Source organism: Vicugna pacos, chromosome 21 (assembly GCF_048564905.1).
Source record: "Vicugna pacos chromosome 21, VicPac4, whole genome shotgun sequence".
NCBI lineage: Eukaryota > Metazoa > Chordata > Mammalia > Artiodactyla > Camelidae > Vicugna > Vicugna pacos.
The window spans coordinates 23739340-23758471 of NC_133007.1; the positions used below are offsets into that span (position 1 = coordinate 23739340).

The 19132-nt window shown below is 42.2% G+C and overlaps 1 protein-coding gene across 1 annotated transcript in view; it reads left to right on the forward strand.

Annotated features, from left to right (window-relative positions):
- FCRL4 (Fc receptor like 4) overlaps window positions 1-19132 on the forward strand; it is a 39122-nt gene that overhangs the window by 11835 nt on the left and 8155 nt on the right. Inside the window, exons 3-9 of the mRNA XM_072946914.1 lie at window positions 4756-4928; window positions 6630-6653; window positions 7140-7219; window positions 10787-11041; window positions 12718-12972; window positions 13282-13566; window positions 14381-14668. Coding sequence (XP_072803015.1) covers window positions 4756-4928; window positions 6630-6653; window positions 7140-7219; window positions 10787-11041; window positions 12718-12972; window positions 13282-13566; window positions 14381-14668 — 1360 coding nt within the window. The remainder of the gene's footprint in view (window positions 1-4755; window positions 4929-6629; window positions 6654-7139; window positions 7220-10786; window positions 11042-12717; window positions 12973-13281; window positions 13567-14380; window positions 14669-19132) is intronic.

The following is a 19132-nucleotide window of genomic DNA, read 5'->3' on the forward strand; positions in this document are numbered from 1 at the left end:
TTGGCAAACAAGTCTGGGAAGTTGAAAATGTGGTTTAGGAGCTGAAAGGCTAAGTGAGTGAAAGTTTTAACTAATTCATGGTGTTTCCTAGAGCAGTCTATAAAAATATAAATATATATGCTACCCCCTGGAATAACTGTATTTCTTTCAATATCATTAAGAATTGGGATGGGACTAAAACCTCTGGTATTGATGCTAATTGTGCATTAAGAAAAGTCATATCAGATAGTAACTCTGTGTAGCAAACCATCCTAAAACTTAATGGCTTAAGTCAACATCCTTTTGTTTCTCTTCTGACTTGGCCGTGTGTTAACATGGCTTGGGTTTATCTCGACAGCTGCTCTGTCCTGGGCAGTGCTGAACTGTTACTGACTGGACTCACTTGTACATTTCTGCTGTCAGCTAATAGTTGAGTTTGGGCTGCCTGGTTTATGGGGAAGCAGTGAAGGCAGAAGCAGGCAAAACCTCTTGAGACATTCAGAACTTTCACATCATTGCTGCTGCCACTCTTTGTTGGCCAAAAGAAGGTGCAAGGGCAGACCATATTCAAGAGGTAAAGAAATAGATTCCCTCTTTTTTATGAGAGAGGCTACAGCGTCACGTTATAAGGTCACAGGTGCAGAGTGGGGAAGAATTTGTGGTCCCTTTTTGCATCTACCACAAGTCTTGAAATGTTTATAGCCTGGACATAATTAGCAAGGAAAATATAAATGTGCACTTCCAGTAGTCAGTACTGATGTTGAACTTGTTACGAAATGTAAATTCAAGATGGCAATGTTTTGCAGTGATAGGGAACTTAATCCTGTCACCACATCCTTCATGAGAAATCACTCTATGCTAAAAGAATGCATCTTGAACTCAGCAATTAAAACTCTGAGCTGGATAAATTCCTGAGACTGTAAGAACAGAGGGGTTAGTTACTTGATGAGTAAGATGCAGAGGATGTTGGTCATCTTTGCATGACTTTTAGGTGGCTTACTTGAGACAGGGCACCAAAGAGAACTGAAAGAAAATAACTTGTCCATGTCATCGCCCTCGGCTCCCCATCAAAGATCAGATTAAATATGTGGCCTTTTTAGTAGATAAAACGATCCGAAGGTTTCAAATTTATAAAACTGGATGTTAAAAAAAAAACTGGATGTTATGTTGCACATACAATATGAAATATAAATTCTGATACTGATTTCTTGATGCAGAATTAAAAATGCCAGGTTTCTAGTTCCAGTTAAGAAATAATAAATAATGAAAGAAAAAAATAATTAATGATGTCTGCATTCCAAGCTGTATTTTTCAAACTTGGATTTAAAGTGTAATCTCCAATGTCACACATGCTTGTATTATGTTACATACATATCCAATTGTTTGGTAAAATAATTAAACTTTTATTGCATTATGGCAGTTGGTTTTTCCTCACACCTCACTTTCTTCACTCTACATTGCCTGCCCAGCTCCCATAAGCTTTGAATTCACATCCCTTGAAATAGGCTAAGTCAGGTTAAAACTGATGCCAAGGGCACCAATCTTTGAAAAGCAATTAAAACAGGGTAAATCAGTAAAATGTAAACTTGCCAGACTCCCATAAAGTAGAGAGCACCCTCCCATGTAATTTTTTTAAAAATATACCTCTCTAGAATAGCCTCCTGTCTATCAAAGTTTTTGAGATGTGCATTCCCAGCTAAAAATGGGTAGTTATAGAACCAAATGAATAGTTTAATGCTGTTTACCAGTGATGGGTGATTTTACTTTCATATCTAAATTTTAAATTCTTTAATCTACAGCCTCCCAGTGACTTGCCTGATTTGGAAAATTACAAAATCTAGCTAAAAAGTTATGGTTTTAAAATTTTTATTTTGATGATTCTTTTTCGAAATGCTTTGGCCACTGGAAGTGAAGTTGTACAAAATTCAATTTCTACATATAACAAAATCAGTGGAAAAGCAGTATCTCACTTCCCCTTCCAAATAAATGTGCCTCTTCAACATTTGCAGGGTTCAAGACAAGAGTACAAATGGAGGCCTTCCTTGTATATATCTGGAGGTTTAAAAATTATAAATCAATCTAGTAAACTAATATGATTTCTCTTCCTACTTTGACAAATATACCTTTATAATCACCTGGTAGTCTAAGTTCAAATATAACATTCTTGTATCTTTGGAATTCCGTGCTGGATCACAGCATCATAAGAAATGCAAGCTCTGGTCACAGGTCCCAACCATGCAACTTTCTCCTTCTCTCCTGCCCCCTGCTCTACCCGACAGCACCATCCATGTGGACAAATCAGCCTGCATGTCCAAGCTTCTTACACATCCCACACACAGTGATACCTTTATCATCCCTCTGAAAGAAAATAAGCAAATGTGGTAAAATTTTAATAACTGATGAAACTATGTGAAGAGTACACTCATTGTATTATTTTTCATTGTGTTATTTTTACTATTTTTCTAAATGTTTAAAATTTTTCAAAACAAAAATGTAGAAAAAAATGAAGGTTTTGATACTTAAAAAAGAAATAAGTCTCAGAGCAGCAAAGTGGATCTGCCTTGACCTGTGTACCTTGTAAGTGATGGAGCAAACTCATAGCCAGACCTTAGATTTCACATCTGCAGTTCATTCCACACCCTTTGCCACACCCATGTGTCTGTGAATCTGGGCTAGAGGGCACTAAGGACCTGTGCTTCTGTTCTCATTTGGAGTTTTTGAGCAAAAAGATCTGTATGTTCATGAAGATGGAGGAACCCCTACTTAGAATAAGCAAGCATCTCAGAAAATCTCTAAAACCAATGGCAACATCTTTTGCTGTTGGAGGTTAGAAATATTCCTGGTTTTTTTTGCAGGGAAAACAAAATAATACTTCCAGACAGCTGATTCACTGCCTTTTCTTTGAAGTTCAAAGTTGATTATTCTAAGGAGTTATTCCTCCTTCACTAACAAATCAGGCTCCAGATTAAGGCTATAGAAACCTTAGCTACTGGTTTTAAAGCAGAAGCTATTAAAACAAGAACCACTAATTTACCTGCCCAGTATTTTTCCACTCATAAAACATTCTCAAGATCACAGACACTCTATCACTTACCTTAAAATACGTACTTTTTTCCCCACTAGTAAGAACATCCCCAACATCCAGATTTTGGCTTCTAAATTTCTTCTTCATTGAAAGGAATCAGGGCTCCTTGGAGAAATAGCAAATTCCAGAGCTGGGGCACTAGAGCATCTTGTAGTGTTAGAGAGTCAGGAAGTGCTCAAAAGAAACAAACAAACAAACAAAAGGATGAGGGCATGTCAAAGGGAAATAGAGGCTAAACTGAAAGAGCTCCCAATGGCCAAAGCTGAAACATTTTAAGTGATGAAACAAATAAAGTAACATTAGATTATTACCTAAATTATAAAATAAATAGATGATTCCATAGTGTTATAAACAAAGATTGATTGAATGAATGAATACACAGACAAACAAATAAATAAATGGAGAAGAAAAGAAAAACTTTCCTTAAGAAGCTGGAACTTAACCCCCTCCCAGCCCCACCTCCTGAGTGTGGGGTGGACTTGGTGACTTGCTTCCAAACGATAGAGTATGGAAAGGGACAAATGGTAACTTTGCCCTGAAGAAACCTGGCAAACATCATGCCTGTGATGATAACGGTGATGGTGACTGCCTTCCACTTTCGTCCACGCTTATCTCTCAGTCACAGAATAATACCCTTCAACTTGGATATTACTTCCACTGGGAAGCCTCTCCTGATTCCCCAGAAATGGGTCAGAGTTTCCTCCTATTGAACTATCGGAACACGTTCCACTCTGTATTTAACTCCCTATTGGCTTTTCTGTCTTCCCACTAGTTCAAAAGCTTATCGAGTCTTGCTTAGCTCTATGCTCCCATCACCTGGCACCATGCCTAACATACAGCCATATAATCAATATGTACTTGTTGAGACATTCCTATAGCAAATTTTATATTCTAGGACGTTAAGTTAAAAATTTCACAGTCCATCCTCCAGGAAGAGAGTGATGGGGCTGTAATGAATTGTTTAGTTTTGGGAGGGGGATGGGAAGGGGCAGACTGGGAGTTTGAAATTTGTAGATATTGACAGGCATATGTAGAATAGATAAACGAGATTATCCTGTATAGCACAGGGACATATATACAAGATCTTGTGTAGCTCACAGTGAGAAAGAATGTGACAATGAATACATGTATGTTCATGTATAGTTGAAAAATGGTGCTCTACACTGGAATTTGACACAACACTGTAAACTGAGTGTAACTGAATAAAAAAGTGTTTTAAAAAATTGTTTAGTTTGCATCCTACTCAGATCAGAGTTTGTAGCTTCCTCTGAGACAAATGAATCAGGACAGTTTCATATATGTCAGACAAGATACAAGTTGTCTTATGATTCAGATACTTCATCATATGTACATGATCAGATGGACGTGGTCCAGCAGAGGCTGTCAGGGGTCGGAGGAGGCCATTTCTGCACCGAATGAGAAGTTTTCCAACTCTGGAGTGATTTAGGCACATCCTTGGATTATGCGAATCTCAGCAGCACTGCAGTCTTACCTGACATCTGGTAGCAGAGAGAATAAGTTGCACCTTCCTTGGAAAACAGAGGCTGGAGGGTTCTGAAACTGTGACAGCTAGAGCCTTGAGAAGCTATTCATACCAAGATGTCATAGCAGCACTTAAATACTTTGATAGAATATTGACTTTTGCCACTGAGATTCTCTCAAGCGGGTAACATGCTGTTTGGTGTTTTAAGATATTCCTCCACTTCCCCCTTTCACTTCATTATCGCAGCCAGCTATACTCAGAGAAGCACCTTGTTGAACTCACTCCCCAGCTCCGGGAACTGACCCATCTCCTGAGAGCTGCTCCTCTTCAGGATCCCAGAGCAGGCTTCCATGCTACTGTGGGCATCCTTGCTGGTCCTCGGTAAGTGGTGGGGAGGGGAAGCCTCTGCTCCCTGAGAAACCTGAGCCTCTCCACGGGCAAAAGATCTTTCCTCTGGGCTGCGGAACAGATGGATTTTATTCCCGTTTAGAACAGCAGAAAATGAACAAAGGGGGAAGACACTGATTTAATGGCATGAGGGGAAAAATTTTTATTTCCAAAAATGTGTTCTGCATTTGCTTTTAATTGCCTATGAAAAACGCCTCCTACTTCTCCTTCCCCCAAAGTAGACTTATTTTTCCATGTAAAAAACTACAATTAGATTTGGTTACCTCCCTAATTACAGATCATGAAGACCAGGAGTAAAAGATGAACTGAGTCCATTGTGAAAGGACCATGTTCTGACTGTGAGCTGTTATAGAATGGTCTTCTGCCAAGAATGGTTACTTCTTTCTCTGTGTTCTAAGATCAAACCTGCTCTGCTGTTTGCCAAGAGCATGAGAAGAGAAGAAATATGATGGTTTTCCTTTGATTTTCCCCCCGAATTCTGTACTGCTCGTCAATATTTGTCCAAAGGAGGAACTGGTTTCCTAGTAGGTCAAGCTAGGGAAATAAAGACCAGGCAGTGATTTGTGGACTGAATTTTATGAAACGTGTCTGTCTTGTTCTTAGCTATATCTCTAGACTCTGATTAAGGGAAGAGTTATTAGTGTGACTGGCACATTATGGGAACTCAGTGAATAGTGACTGAATGGTCATATGGAGCACAGCACAGTGCTGGGCACTGCAGAGGACACAGGGACATGGAGGACACGGCTTCTGCCCTCAAGAACTGACGCTGATAAGGAAACCAAAGTACAAATGCAAGAACATTTGACTTGGCAATACAAGAAAAATATTACACAATAGATCACAGGATAATGTGTGATGATAGTTAATTCTTGCTGAAAATACTTAATTCTTGCTGAGCCCAATGTCAGGCAGTCTTCTGAGACTACCCCAAGTGCTAATGTGTCTAATCCTCTAACAATCAATGAGCTGAAACTGCTATAAATCCTGTTTTACAGATAAGGAAACTAAGGCACAGAGTTGTTCTCTTACCTTAAGTTTCAGGAAGTAGTACGGTGGCAGAGCAGGGTTCAAACCCATAATCTGACGCAGGAGCTTTGCTTTTAACCATTGCCCCTTGCTCCATGTCTAATTATGAATTTCAAATGAGCTGTGGTGGTTAATGTTCTGAGTCAAAAGAAAACTGAGGATGCTGCAACCTAGAGGCATCTGGGAAGGCTTCACGGAGGAGGTGGGATTTCATCTGGGTTTTAATGCATGGGTGTGACTTGACTTTGCTTTGTGCTGAAGAGAAAGAGTAACAGTCCAGGCAAGAAGACAGTGAAGCCGAGCCCCAGCGACAGCCACAGACATGCCAAAAAATAATCACATGGCTCTTAATTGAAGACTTACTAATTTAACTCATTAAAACAAGACCATGGGGTCCCCATTTTACAGATGAGGAAACTGAGCCTTGGAGATTTTATGCAGTTTCCCAGAGTCACACAGCTAAAATCCAAACCTGTTTCTGCCAAGTCTACAGCCTGAGCTTTCGGCCATGGTGTTACCTACTTCTCCAGGATGAGTGAAAATGGACATGTTTCTCCTCCTCTTGGCTGGAAGGTGGGCTCTCAGGGTGGAATGGTTTGGGACTCCGTGCCTTGTGCTGATGCCTGGCTCTTATCTCTCTCGCAGCAGCTCCAGTGAGCGGACCACTTGGTAAGTTCCTCTTTTCCTTTCCTTTCTCTTTTATGTTTTCTAGATATCCTAATAATCGTCCTCTATCTCAAATCCTTGTCAAAAGAGGACTTCTTGCCCTTGTGTCCTTTTCCTGAGGACTACAGGCAAGTGCAAACATGTCTTAAGACTCTGACTCTAAGAGTTTGGGAGTCACACTCTCAGCCCAAACCTGCCATTGTGCTGGATGCTCTTGGTCAGGGGGCCGGGTCCCATGTCGTGGAGTTCAAGGAGAGGGGCTGTCCCTGTCTGATGTGGGATCCTAGCCAACCAGACAGAATGCATAGAATTATGAGAGGGGAAAGACAGAAATAAGCCATTACTTCAACAAGGGAGGTTGACGTGCAAACAACTTGCCTACTTCTCCACATTTCCTGTCTCTAGCTCAACAACACATTGCCCCTAAGGGTATGCAACCAATTCATCCCAAACTTCAGCATTCTTTGTAGACATTTTTCTGTTAATAAGCTCAGATGATGATGATGACTTTGAGCCCCTATCCTACTGGTCAGCAGAAAGTTCACCCTTCTATTGGGAGCTGTCTCCAGGTGTTCTGGCAATCCCTGCAGAGACCTTCAAGCCCACTCTACCCAAGAAGCTGCTTACAGTGGATACAGAACACTTTCCACAAATTTCTACCTAACTGGGAGGAGATTATAATTTGGCAAGACTTTGTTAAACATTCTAGGATGGAGAAATACAGAGAGTGTATTATGTCAGCTGGTAGGTGTGGTTAATTTTAGAACTCACTGACTTGGTCCCAATCTCACCAAGATTCTGACAAGATGTGTCTTCTCCTGACCATAGGACCACCTGCACACAGCAGGGGCAGCTTACTTGGACCAGTGAGGAATGAAGTTGCGTATATCAAAGGAAGTTTTCCCTTCCCTCCAGTACAACACCTGCTGCCCAAGTCCCCATTTCTCTAACTGCATGTGCTTCCCAGAAACACGGAGAGTGAAGATGTTTACTCTCTTCAAGAGAAACAAAACCCCATACCCACTGGGGACATAGGAGATTTGTAAAAACCTCTAAAGAAAGAGAGAGAAAAAAGTCTGCAGAGACACATGAATATTTATGTTATTGAACTCAGTTCTGGCTGCTCATCCCTCAAAAGTCAACACTCCAGAGGCAAGGTAGCTTTAACCACAATGGTGGCATCCTGGGGAGAAGGTGGACTCCTGTCCCAAAACCAACTCTGAAGATTCTGCTTAGCCATGAAAGTTTTCGAAGGGGAAAAGGGGGAGTAATGTCAGGTGACCCCTGAGATAAGAGTACAGATTTGTTGCCATCTCCGACTGCAGTCCTGTCAACTCCCTGTGATCTTTCTTTAGATGCGAACTTCTTCACACAGTTTGCTCATGAGATTACTGAAGGGGAAGCTGGGGAGATGACCCAGTCATCTGTTAATTACTTATTCTTCATTTCTATTTCTTTGATCTAAGAAAAGAGCCAACAGATGAGGCAAGGCTTTGTGTGATCAAAAGATTTGAAAGGTGTGATTGGGCTGGAGATGAGCAGAGCCTGGGGGCGCCTGGCTTAAGTAGTGACGATATGGCTTTGCTAAAGTGACAGGACAAAAGGGGCCTCCTGCAGAGAGCTCTTTCCTGCCGAAAGCTGCTTATATTCATATACCCAGACAGAACATTTAGCTTCTTCATTTAAAATACACGTTCATGCTACTCTACAGTTTTTACCCCAAAACAGGCTTTTTCCATTACATTTGGGTATAATTCTAAGGCATATGTGGGCAATTCTTCTAGAAAAAGTTAAGAACATTTAAAATCTCAAGCTTTAAAACAGCAATTGCTCGTAAGCTCTTGAATATTGACAGTCCTCCATACCTGAGTATAAAAGGTACTAAGAAAAAAACACATTAAAGTGATTCCACTTACAATTTTAAAGTAAATTGCATACCCCCAACATTGAGATTTTGTTTTAGGAAAAAAATACAAATAGAAATAATTTGTTTTATTTTCTACATCACATAATTTAGATTACCATAGACAATTTGTAGAACAAAGCATGAATCTATTTATTTATTTATTTATTTATTTATTTATTTATTTATTTAGTATATGGTAGCTGCCGCAGCTTCAGGCATCATGAAAAATTAACCTATCAAAGCACTGATCTTTGAGCAGGCTAGATAGTAGCATTAAAGAGGTCAGGATGTTTGAGTAGATGTTTCCAACAGTAGATAATTTGTAATTTTATTATGTCAAAGAAGAAATTTTTTTCTATCCTCTTAGGTTTTAAAATGGGGGTCTGCAAATTAAACTGACAAAAGCCAGACTAGCAAGAGAAAAGACAAATTTTTATTCAAAACTTGCAGGAGTACACACAGAAAAAAAGTGACTCAAGGAGGCAGTTAGAATTTGGGACTTGTATAACATCTGGATAAGGAAAGGGGAAGCAGAAAAGGGTACTTACTGGGAAACAAATCACCTATAGGAAAGACAGATGGGCACTTAAGAGACTAGATTTTAAGCTATGACAGTTCTGTGACAATGTCTATTTAGGGGTGATGCTGACTTCCAGTCTCCTGCCATAAGAGTTAATCATTTATTTGTTCCTGGAGATATGATATATGACAATTGAGCTTTTCAGGAGGCTTTGCTTTTAGGCAGATAAGGGAATTCAGATCAAAAAAAGTAAAATAAAACCTACTCTCAAATGCCTCCAGCTCAAAATAATTTTTATGCCATGGTGGTGTATTCACCCTTCAGTTAGTAATCCTCACAACCTTGAAACTACAAAACTTAGAAAATGAACACTCAGATAACAAAGAAATGCAGTAACAGTTTCTTGTTGGGGAAATATAGTTAAAAACACAGTCTCTTAACTCTGAAATCCTCTCCACAAAGGTAATAAAGAAAACACTTTTAATACTGAATAAGCATTAAACCAGAATAGACTGGGCACCCAGGCAATCCACTAACAGACGGCAAAGACAGGAAAGAATCTCTCTTACAGAGCCAAGGAGATTCAGCCCAATACATACATGTTTTCAAGATAAACAGTCACTAGATCTCAGGCAGGAGGACTTGACAGCCCTTTCTGTGGCACACAGTTTATCCTCAGGTTATCACGGTAATTGGCTTTTATCCAGAGGAGAAACAAACGTCTCACATCTTTAGGACTGGTGGTAGTTTTCCATATGAGAGTTAGGTGCCCAGCAGAGGTAAATCATAATGAGAGCCAGGGGAGCGTCTCCCTAAATGCCCGCATCTCAAAAAGATGGTGCCTTCTTGAGAAAGATGTTTCCGAGTTGTGAAGCGGGCTAGAGGCTTATTTAGCCGTTAGAAAGATTTACATAGACTTGAAAGAAACTCTGAAAGAAAAGAGAGAGAGGGCGGAGTCCTTCCCTCTGTTTTCAACAGGGAGAATTAGATGTCTTCCTTTTAATTTGTCTTTACCCTTACATTCTCCAGCTTCTGTCCATCAGTGTTTCAAAGATCTTAAGGCCTGATTTTATGCCAGATCCACATTTTCTTTCCTTGAAAGTATCTTTGAGTTTTGGGGAGTTAGAAGCACTTACTTCTCAGCAGTCATACTCACTGTAGTTTTTTAAGTATTGTCTCCACTTCAGACAACAGCCTGCTCGCCCCTCCCCTGCCTGCTTCTTGTTGGTCAAAGTACTACTTGGGCCATTTTCCATCACTGCATAATTGACCTCAAATTCCTACACTCCTTCCATCTACAATCTGCACCCCACCACAAGGTCATGCCACATACATGGCCGTCTTAGAGAGGCGACTGTAATATGGAAAGCCCCGAGGGGAGGGAGTCCAGGAGGCATCTACTTGAGGACCTGGCCCATGGGAAAAGGTCAGGGGGTTTGTGAGCCTCCCATCACTAACCTTCCGTGCTGAGTAGATCCTGCTGTGGTTGGCCTCCGAAAGGCCAGTCTGCTCCTGTAGACCACAGAGCAGCCACCCCACTGCTGGGTAAGGTCAACTCAGCTGGAGAACCTGCAACCTGGGGAAACAACTGCCCCGCCAGGGGGCCTTGTGAAAATTCTCCGAAGCCATGTCTTCCTGTCTGTCCCATGCAAACCACCGTGGTGGGGACTGCAGGCGCTTCCGCCTGAAACTCATTTCTCTTCTTCTCAGTTCCTATATCGAAGTCCGTGATTTCCCTCCAGCCTCCATGGACCCCTGTCTTCCGTGGAGAGAGAGTGAATCTGACGTGCGATGGATTTCGCCTCTATGCACCAGAGAGAGTAGAGTGGTACCATGTGTTCTCCAGGAGAAGAAATTCAAGTGAAACCATGGGAAACATCCTTGAGGTTCGTGATTCTGGAGAGTACAGATGCCGGGCACCCGGCTCACTCCTGAGTAACCCCGTGCAGTTAATCTTTCACCCAGGTGAGAAGGAAGGTGAATTAGTTAAACCTTTGGTTTTGTTGCCAGAAAACTGGCCTCTGTACCCCAGTAGCTGAATTGAGAGGCAGAGGCAGAGTTTCGAGAGGATAGAAAAGAACAGCTTTATAGCTTTGCCAGGCAAAGGGACCCACAGCAGGCTGATGCCTTAAAGTCTGTGAGCCTGCCTTGGGGGAAGTGTCCTGGGGTTTTAAGGAAAAATGGGAATAAGAGGGTGATAACAATCAGGGTGTGAGCAGGGGCTACATTCCTGTCATCTCAACAAGAGCTCGATGTCGTTATGGAGGAATTTAGGAGGGTCTGCCCATTTTCTTGAGGGTCAGTCCATGGCCTTCTTTCAAGACCTCTAGTGTAAAAGGGTAAGTTGTTCTAAGAGACTCTCAACGTGACTTCAGCAGAGTAGGCATTGGAGTCACCTACCGCATGAATCTGACTTCTCATATCTCGGAGGAATGCTGTGATATTGCCACCTTCATCTGGAACAGAAGTAAGGCTTTCAGTGTGAATCACTGCCCGGGTCCTCTTCTAGGAGGTGGTCAGAATATCCAAAGCCATTTGATTTTGTAATGAACAAAAAAATGGGGGACACGGAAAGGATTTGTACCAGGGAGGATCCCACAGGGCCCTGCTGTTTCAGTTTTAGTACATCTTAGCTCCCTGGAGTGTCTACGAACTGAGGTCTTTTCATTCTACTCTAAACTGCGATCTCTGTTCCTTTCAAATTCTCATCCTCCGTCATTGTCTGCAAGTGTTTTTCAAATTACTATTGACATTAGAGTTTAAGTGTCTGATATTAATCAACAGACATTCTTGCACCTTCACACAGTCCGCTTCAGGGGATTCAATTGTGAAGCTCTCTTAGAAGCTGCCTTCTAGGACTTTGCAGCCTCCTGTGAGAGAACTTAACCTGAATGTACTGAGTACAAAATAGAAACTGAAAAGTGACATAAAATAAGAGTTCAGAGGTGGGAAATCTCCAGCCCCAGGTCTCATGTCCCCACCTGTCCTAGACTCTGTCCCTTCTCTACCCCGCTCTTCTAACCTGCACCCATACCTCTTCGTGTCTAGTTGTGTCCACAGGGATCATCGTTTGGATCCCTCCACAGGCAACGTTCTGCAGAAGAAGGCATTCACTGCAGTCATTTCAGTGAGAAAGAATGGAGCTAGCCTCTAATTAGAATCTGACGAGCATGAGCGTTTCCTTAGCGGATTACATGCACTGTCCCTCAACTCTGAATGTGTGTCTGCACCCATAAGCCTGCTGCATATTGCACCCCAATGTGCTGTAATACATCTTGGTATATTTTTCCAAAAACCACCTCTTTGATGACTCCTGCTCTAGGATTTGGTGAACAAGTTGGTGTTGATCCTCTCTGTATTCAACGATATTGAAGATTTTGGGGGATTTTTGAAGACACCTCCTCTCAGCTTTTCCTCTCCGTATTAGAACCCTCATACTTTGAATCTGTCCCAGGATAATGAAACAGATGTGTTTGGGATTTATTTAGAAATTATATCTGAAGCAGGTCACACTGATTTGGAAGGAAGGAAGTGAGCTTGAATCAGGAGACTAAATCCTGGAGAAGAATTGTAATTTGTAATTCAAGGTACACTGAGGAAGGAATGCCCTAATGAATGCCTTATCTCTGCTTGGTTTCCAGGGTACTTCATCCTCCAGGCCCCATATTCTGTGTTTGAAGGTGACGAGTTAGTTTTGAGATGCCAGAAAAGGGGAAAAGAGAAAATGACTGCTGTGAGATACATTTGGAATGGAAAAGTTATTTCTAACTCTAGTAAAAGCACAGATGTTTTGATACCACAAGCAAGATTAAGTAACAGTGGCTGTTACCAATGCATCGGATACTTGGAAAACGCTTATGTATTAAAATCAAATCTCAGATATATTCAAATTCAAGGTAAACCCTTCCTGTCATAGGACTTTGCCTACCAATGTGGGGTTAGGGGAATTGGGCACATCAGTGGGGATCTATGTAAGTTGATATCGTATCAAAATTTTAGATAAATGCGAGGCTAAAGTCCTCTAAGGGGCAGAGAAAGTGGAATGATTTGACTTAAAATAATCCTTGGGGGGAAATGTGATAGAGTGGTCAATCGGTTTGTTGGTCTTACTGTGTCCGAAGTTTGCTGAAACTGAGAATCTAAGCCTGCCTCTCCCAGAGCTCTGAAAGCCCTCACACAGAACTTGATTTACTTCTTGTCTCTAGAACTGTTTTCACGTCCAAAGGTGAAAGTCACAGACCCTCAGCCTACAGAAGGGAATTCGGTAAACCTGAGCTGTGAAACACAGCTTCCTCTAGAGCGACCAGACACTCGGCTTCACTTTGTCTTCCTTAGAGACAATGGGGTCCTCCTCTCAAACTGGAGCAGGTCCCCGGAACTCCAGATCGCAGCCATCTGGAGAGAGGACTCAGGGTCCTACTGGTGTCGTGCTGAGACGGTGACCAGCAGTGTCCACAAACGCAGCCTCCCACTCAAGATCCATGTGCAGAGTGAGTGCCGGAGAGCCAGGCAGGCGGGGCCAGGCTGTGGCTTCTTCCCTGACTGCTCCTTCTGACCCTGTGCGCGTAGGGACTGCCCAATACAGATGGATTTTGTCATCCTGACAGGGGCCAGGCTTAGACTGAGAAGGGAGGTACTATAATAAAAGAAATACAAGATTTCATTTCCACCTCTGTTTCTCTAAAAACTCAGTCTTTCTTTGAAACTCTATTGCCTTGAAATGATAGAGGTGATTCATGGAGGTAGGTAGATATAAGAATTGGGGGGGAAAATATCCAAAAACAAAAAACAAAGTGCCCTGCTACTGAACTGACAGATTCTAGGATGTCAAATCTCAGGACAAATGATTTGGAAGACAAGCATCCCCAGAGGTGGGTCATAATCGATAGCAGCAAATAGCGTGAGTGGCTGTGATGTGTGAAGCAGAAGAGAAGGACATATGTACATACAAAGATAAATGCAGTAAGTACCAGCTTGTCTCAGCTACCAGAGCAGGACTTCTGGAAATGGGTGTGGTCTGGGTCAGTGTGATGATAGCCGCCATTGCTATGACCTATCCCTCAGAATAATTCAGACTGACAACTAGGACATGAGACAAAACCCAGATGCTTTTCCAGGGAGTCAGGTTTTCTCTCCCGCTGCCTTGTGTGCCAGGATGGGAAGTTTGTTACATTTAGTGATACTCTAGGTCCAAAATCCACCGTCTACGGGCTATAATGCCAGCACATAAAAGTGACCCTATGCAACATCCTAGCCCTGCCCGCCTCCCATCATGCCCTCACCTGTTGCTTCATGTTCACACAGGAATCCCCGTGTCTGACGTGCTCCTGGAGATCCAGCCCCAGGGGGATCTGGTGGTTGAAGGGGAGACGCTGGTCCTTGTCTGCTCTGTGGCTGAAGGCACAGGGAACATCACGTTCTCCTGGCACAGAGAGGATATGGAGGAGAGTCTGGGGAAGAAGAGTCAGCGTTCCCAGAGAGCAGAGCTGGAGATCCCTGACATCAGGGAGAGCCAAGCAGGGAGCTACTACTGCGCAGCTGACAACAGCTACGGTCTCATCCAGAGTGAGGCAGTGAACGTCACTGTGAGAAGTGAGTTTTAATCCCCATTGACCTTATTTATTCTTAGATTTCTCAAATTAGGGGTGTGCATGGCCACCCCTATCTTCATGATTCTCCTTTTCCTGTTTCCATTTTGCCATCTTCCATTGTGATAGATAATTTCTTCCATTATATAGCGATGACTCAGGTTATCATAGTGAGGTAATGCTGGCCAGGAGCCATGTCGCCTCTTTGGGATGGTTTTGTGGGCCTGTACGCTGATCCATTGTGTGTTGATCTCAAATGGCATCTCACGTCATTAGTGTTTTGGGGGAGGGTGTAGCTCCATCATCTAAGCATCAGCTGTTCTCTCCTTTCAGTAAATCAGCCACAGCATATCTGACAGGTCTCTTCAAGTCTAAAAGGACCAAAGACATAAGTCTTTCCTTTACTCCATTACTGCAGGCCTGAGAGTGTGTCTGTCTCTTACAAGTACCAAGAGCGAACACAGAGCCCTGTTACGTCCACACCTGTTATGTTACTCGCTGGATCATCTCATCAGTCTTGAGATTTTAAGTGCACTTAACACTTCTGTATACTCATGACTCCCACATTCAGTCTACAGCCTAGATCTCTAGTCTGAACTCAAGACCCATATATCCAAGTACTTCCATCAACTGCTCTACAGGAAAGGCTAATTGGCATCTCAAACTTAATTCTCCCCAAACCAAACTTTTAATTTTCACTCCAAATCTGTTCCTGCTTAAAACCTCCCCTTGGTAAGTGTAAAACACCACCCTCCTAGTTGCTCTGGCCAAAAATCCAGACATCATTCTAGATCCTCCACATCTAGCCCACCTGCAAGTCTGGATGGCACTACCTTCAAAATGTCACCAGAATATGACTGATTCCCACCACTTCCTCTGCCACCACCTGATCCAAGCCACCAACATTCTCTGCCTGGATTATTCCAATAACTCTCTGACCTTCTGTTTCACTTGTTGCTCAGCACAACCTATTCTTAACACAGCATCAGAAAGAACTCTCTGAATCATAGATTGGATCATGTTACTCTTCTGTTCAATATCCTCCTCTGGCTTCTCACCTCCTTCAGAGGGAGAGCCAACATCCTCTCAATGTCCTACCAGGTCCTGATGATGTGGCCCTCCTGCTACTTTGACCTGACCTCCCATGGGAGAGGGTGACCTCTCCCTTCACCTTCTCTACTCTAGCCACTATGGCCCTCTGTCTCTTCCTCAGACCTTTCAGTCACACTCCCACCTCAGGGCCTTTGCACTGCTCTTCCCCCATATCCTCATACTCATCCCCTTACTTCCTCCAGAATTCTACTCACCTTCTCAATGAGACCTTCCCAACCACCCTATACAACGTAGTATCTCTTCACCAAGGTGCTTCCTCTCCAGGTCCTGCTTGATTCTTCCTCACAGCATGAGTCACTGCCAAGCCATGGAGTCTTTGTTTGCTGTCTCCTCCCACACCTCCCATGGTAGCCTCATGAAGCTAGATCTCTGTCTTGACCATATTGTATCCCAAATGCCTGTTCCAGTGCCCAGCTCATACTGTGCATTCAATAGATATTTGTTGAATGAATAAATTATACGTGTCATTTTTGTTGATTGTAGTAATAATCTTAGAAAATAAAGATATTATTATCTCCATTCTATAGAAAAGGAATATGAAGCTTAGAAAGTTTTGGTAATTTGCATAAGATCACAAAGCTTATACCTGGAAGCCCAGATTTGAACCTCGATAAAATCTTTTGGCTAAAAAAGACAGAGATCGTTGTCAAAGTTCTTTGAAGAAGTACCAAACAGTCAAGCATCTACCATCAGCCATGCTAAATAAGTGGAGAGCTGTGTTGTTTATTTAAAAGCAGTCAGCCCTGACAGAGCCGTGACCCTGAACAATTTGGTTAGTGACCCTTGAAAGGGGGTTGCTATGCTAATGGCCCAGCTGCTGTGCAATGTTCCCTTCAGCTCCCTCGAGGCAAGTCTTGTGATCAAGCAAGGCCTTCCCAGGTCAGGGCACTGACATGTCTTCCCATAAATGGATGTCACAGGAGGGTCTGCATCTCACCCTCAGAATTTCGTAGAGAATAGTAACGTTGGGTGTAATTCCCAGCAGATAAGGGCAGAGACTAAGCCTGGTGTCATTTTAATGGCAATTCAAGAATCAGGTGGGCGAAGGGAAAAAGAGGTTAGCAAAGCTGAAAGCTGCCCAAGGATGTCCCCTGAAGACTCTTGAATCCCCTAAAATCCAGAGTGACTTTGGCGGTAAGAGTGTTGCTTTTCCAGGAAGGTGCTTGTATTAAAAATTTACCTTGGGGACCCCAAAGGTTGCCATGCTGAAGAACAGAGTAATTGTGAATCTGTTGGTAATTCACAACTAAGTGTAACATTTCTCATCTTCCTTTTGGAGGTTGAGATCATTAGGATGAATTAGCCTCCTCTGATACAGGCAGTGAGCCAGTTACTTCACACATGGAATTTCATTTTTCTCTCACAAACTCCTCTGCAGGGCAGATGTCATCATCTGCTCAGGAAATGGGATCTCAGAGGTTAAGCAGATATCAAGGATTCCATTGATATTTGACAGAACAAGAATTTCTTCTTAAATCTTAATTCATGGATGTTATGCAAAATCTTGTGCTTAGAAATGGGAGAATTTCCACCAGGAGAGAAACTCTGACTGTGGCCCGGAGCACCAAGGCTAAAGTGGTCTTTCTTAGCTTGCATTGCTATAGCCAGGTGGCTCTAACAACAGAAATGTATTTCTCATAGTTCTGAAGGCCGGAAGTCTGAGATCAGGTCAAAGGTCAGGATGTCTGTATGGTCAGGTTTTGATGGGAGCTCTCTTCTTGTCTTGCAGACAGCTGCCTTCTGGCTGTGTCTTCATGTGACATAGTCAGGGGAGAGAGGGAGAGAGCCCGCTGTCTGACGTCTCTTCTTAAAAGGATGCTAATCCCATCATGAGGGGCCACTCTCAGGATCTCATCTAAACCTGACTACCTCCCAAAGTTCCCATCTCCAAAACCATCACATTGGGGTTAGGGCTGCTTCAGCACATGAATTTTGGTGGAACCCAATTTGGTCCATAGTAAGGGCTGAAGTTGGCTGGGGTGGTGTTGTGTGGAAGCAGGCCTCGTGTTGGGGTGGGGGGTCCCCTAAGCTGGTCAGAAGGTAGCATGATATTTCTGAGGGCCTAGGGCATAGTGTAGGGGAAACAAATAAGAACTAACACTTATACAGACATAGCACTTATCATGTGTCAGAAACTGTTCAAAGCACTTTACATACATTAACTCGTTTCCTCCACTAATAATTGTGCTACTATAGCTGCCATTGTCTCCATTATACAGATGGTAAAACTGAGGCAAGGGAGATTAAATAAAGGAATCTACATACTGTTTTCCATAGTGGATGCACCAATTTACATTCGGACCAATGGTGCACAAGGGTTCCCTTTCTCCACTTTCTCACCAACATTGGTTATTTTCTGTCTTCTTTATAAAAGCCATTGTAACAGGTGTGAGATGCCACCTCACTGTGGTTTTCATTTGCATTTCCCTGATGATCAGTGATATTGAGCTCTTTTTCATGAACCTGTTGGCCTTTGCATATCTTCTTTGTAAAAATGTCTATTCAGATACTTTATCCATTTTTAAATTAGATTATTTGAGTTTTTCACTATGGAGTTGCATGACTTCCTTATATTATTGGATACTAACCCCTTATCAGATATATGATTTCCATGTATTTTCTCCCATTCTGTAGATTGCCTTTTCATGTTGCTGATTATTTCTTTTGCTGTACAGAAGCTTTTTAATTTAATGTTCTACTACTTGTTTATTTTTGCTCTTTTGCTTGTGCTTATGGTGTCATATCCAAAAAAATCATTGCCAAGACCAAGGTCAATGAGCTTTTTCTCTATGTTTTTTTCTAGGGGTTTTATGGGTTTGGGTCTTACCTTTAAGCCTTTAATGCATTTCAAGTTAATTTCTGTGAGTGGTGTAAGATAGAGGTCCAGTTTCATTCTTTTGCATGTGAATATTCCCAGCACCATTTGCTGAGATATCTTCCCCATTGAGTATTCTTGCCTCCCTTGCCAAATATTAGTTGATGGTATATGCACGGGTTTATGTCTGGGCTCTTGATTCAGTTCTGCTGGTTTAGGTATTTGTTTTTATGCTGATACCAATTTGTTTTGGTTACTCTAGCTTTGTTGTATAGTTGAAATCAGGGTGTGTGAAGCCTCCAGCTTTGTTCTTTTGTCACAGGATTGCGTTGATTATTTGGTGTATTTTGTCATTCATATAAATTTTGGGATTTAAAAAAAATTTCTTCAAAAATGCCATTGGAGTCTTGATAGAGATTGTGCTGAATCTGTAGATGACTTTGGATAGTATGAACCTTTTAACAACATTAATTTTTCAATCCACAAACATGGGATATCTTTTCATATATTTGTTTCTTCTTCAATTTTGAAAAATACTGT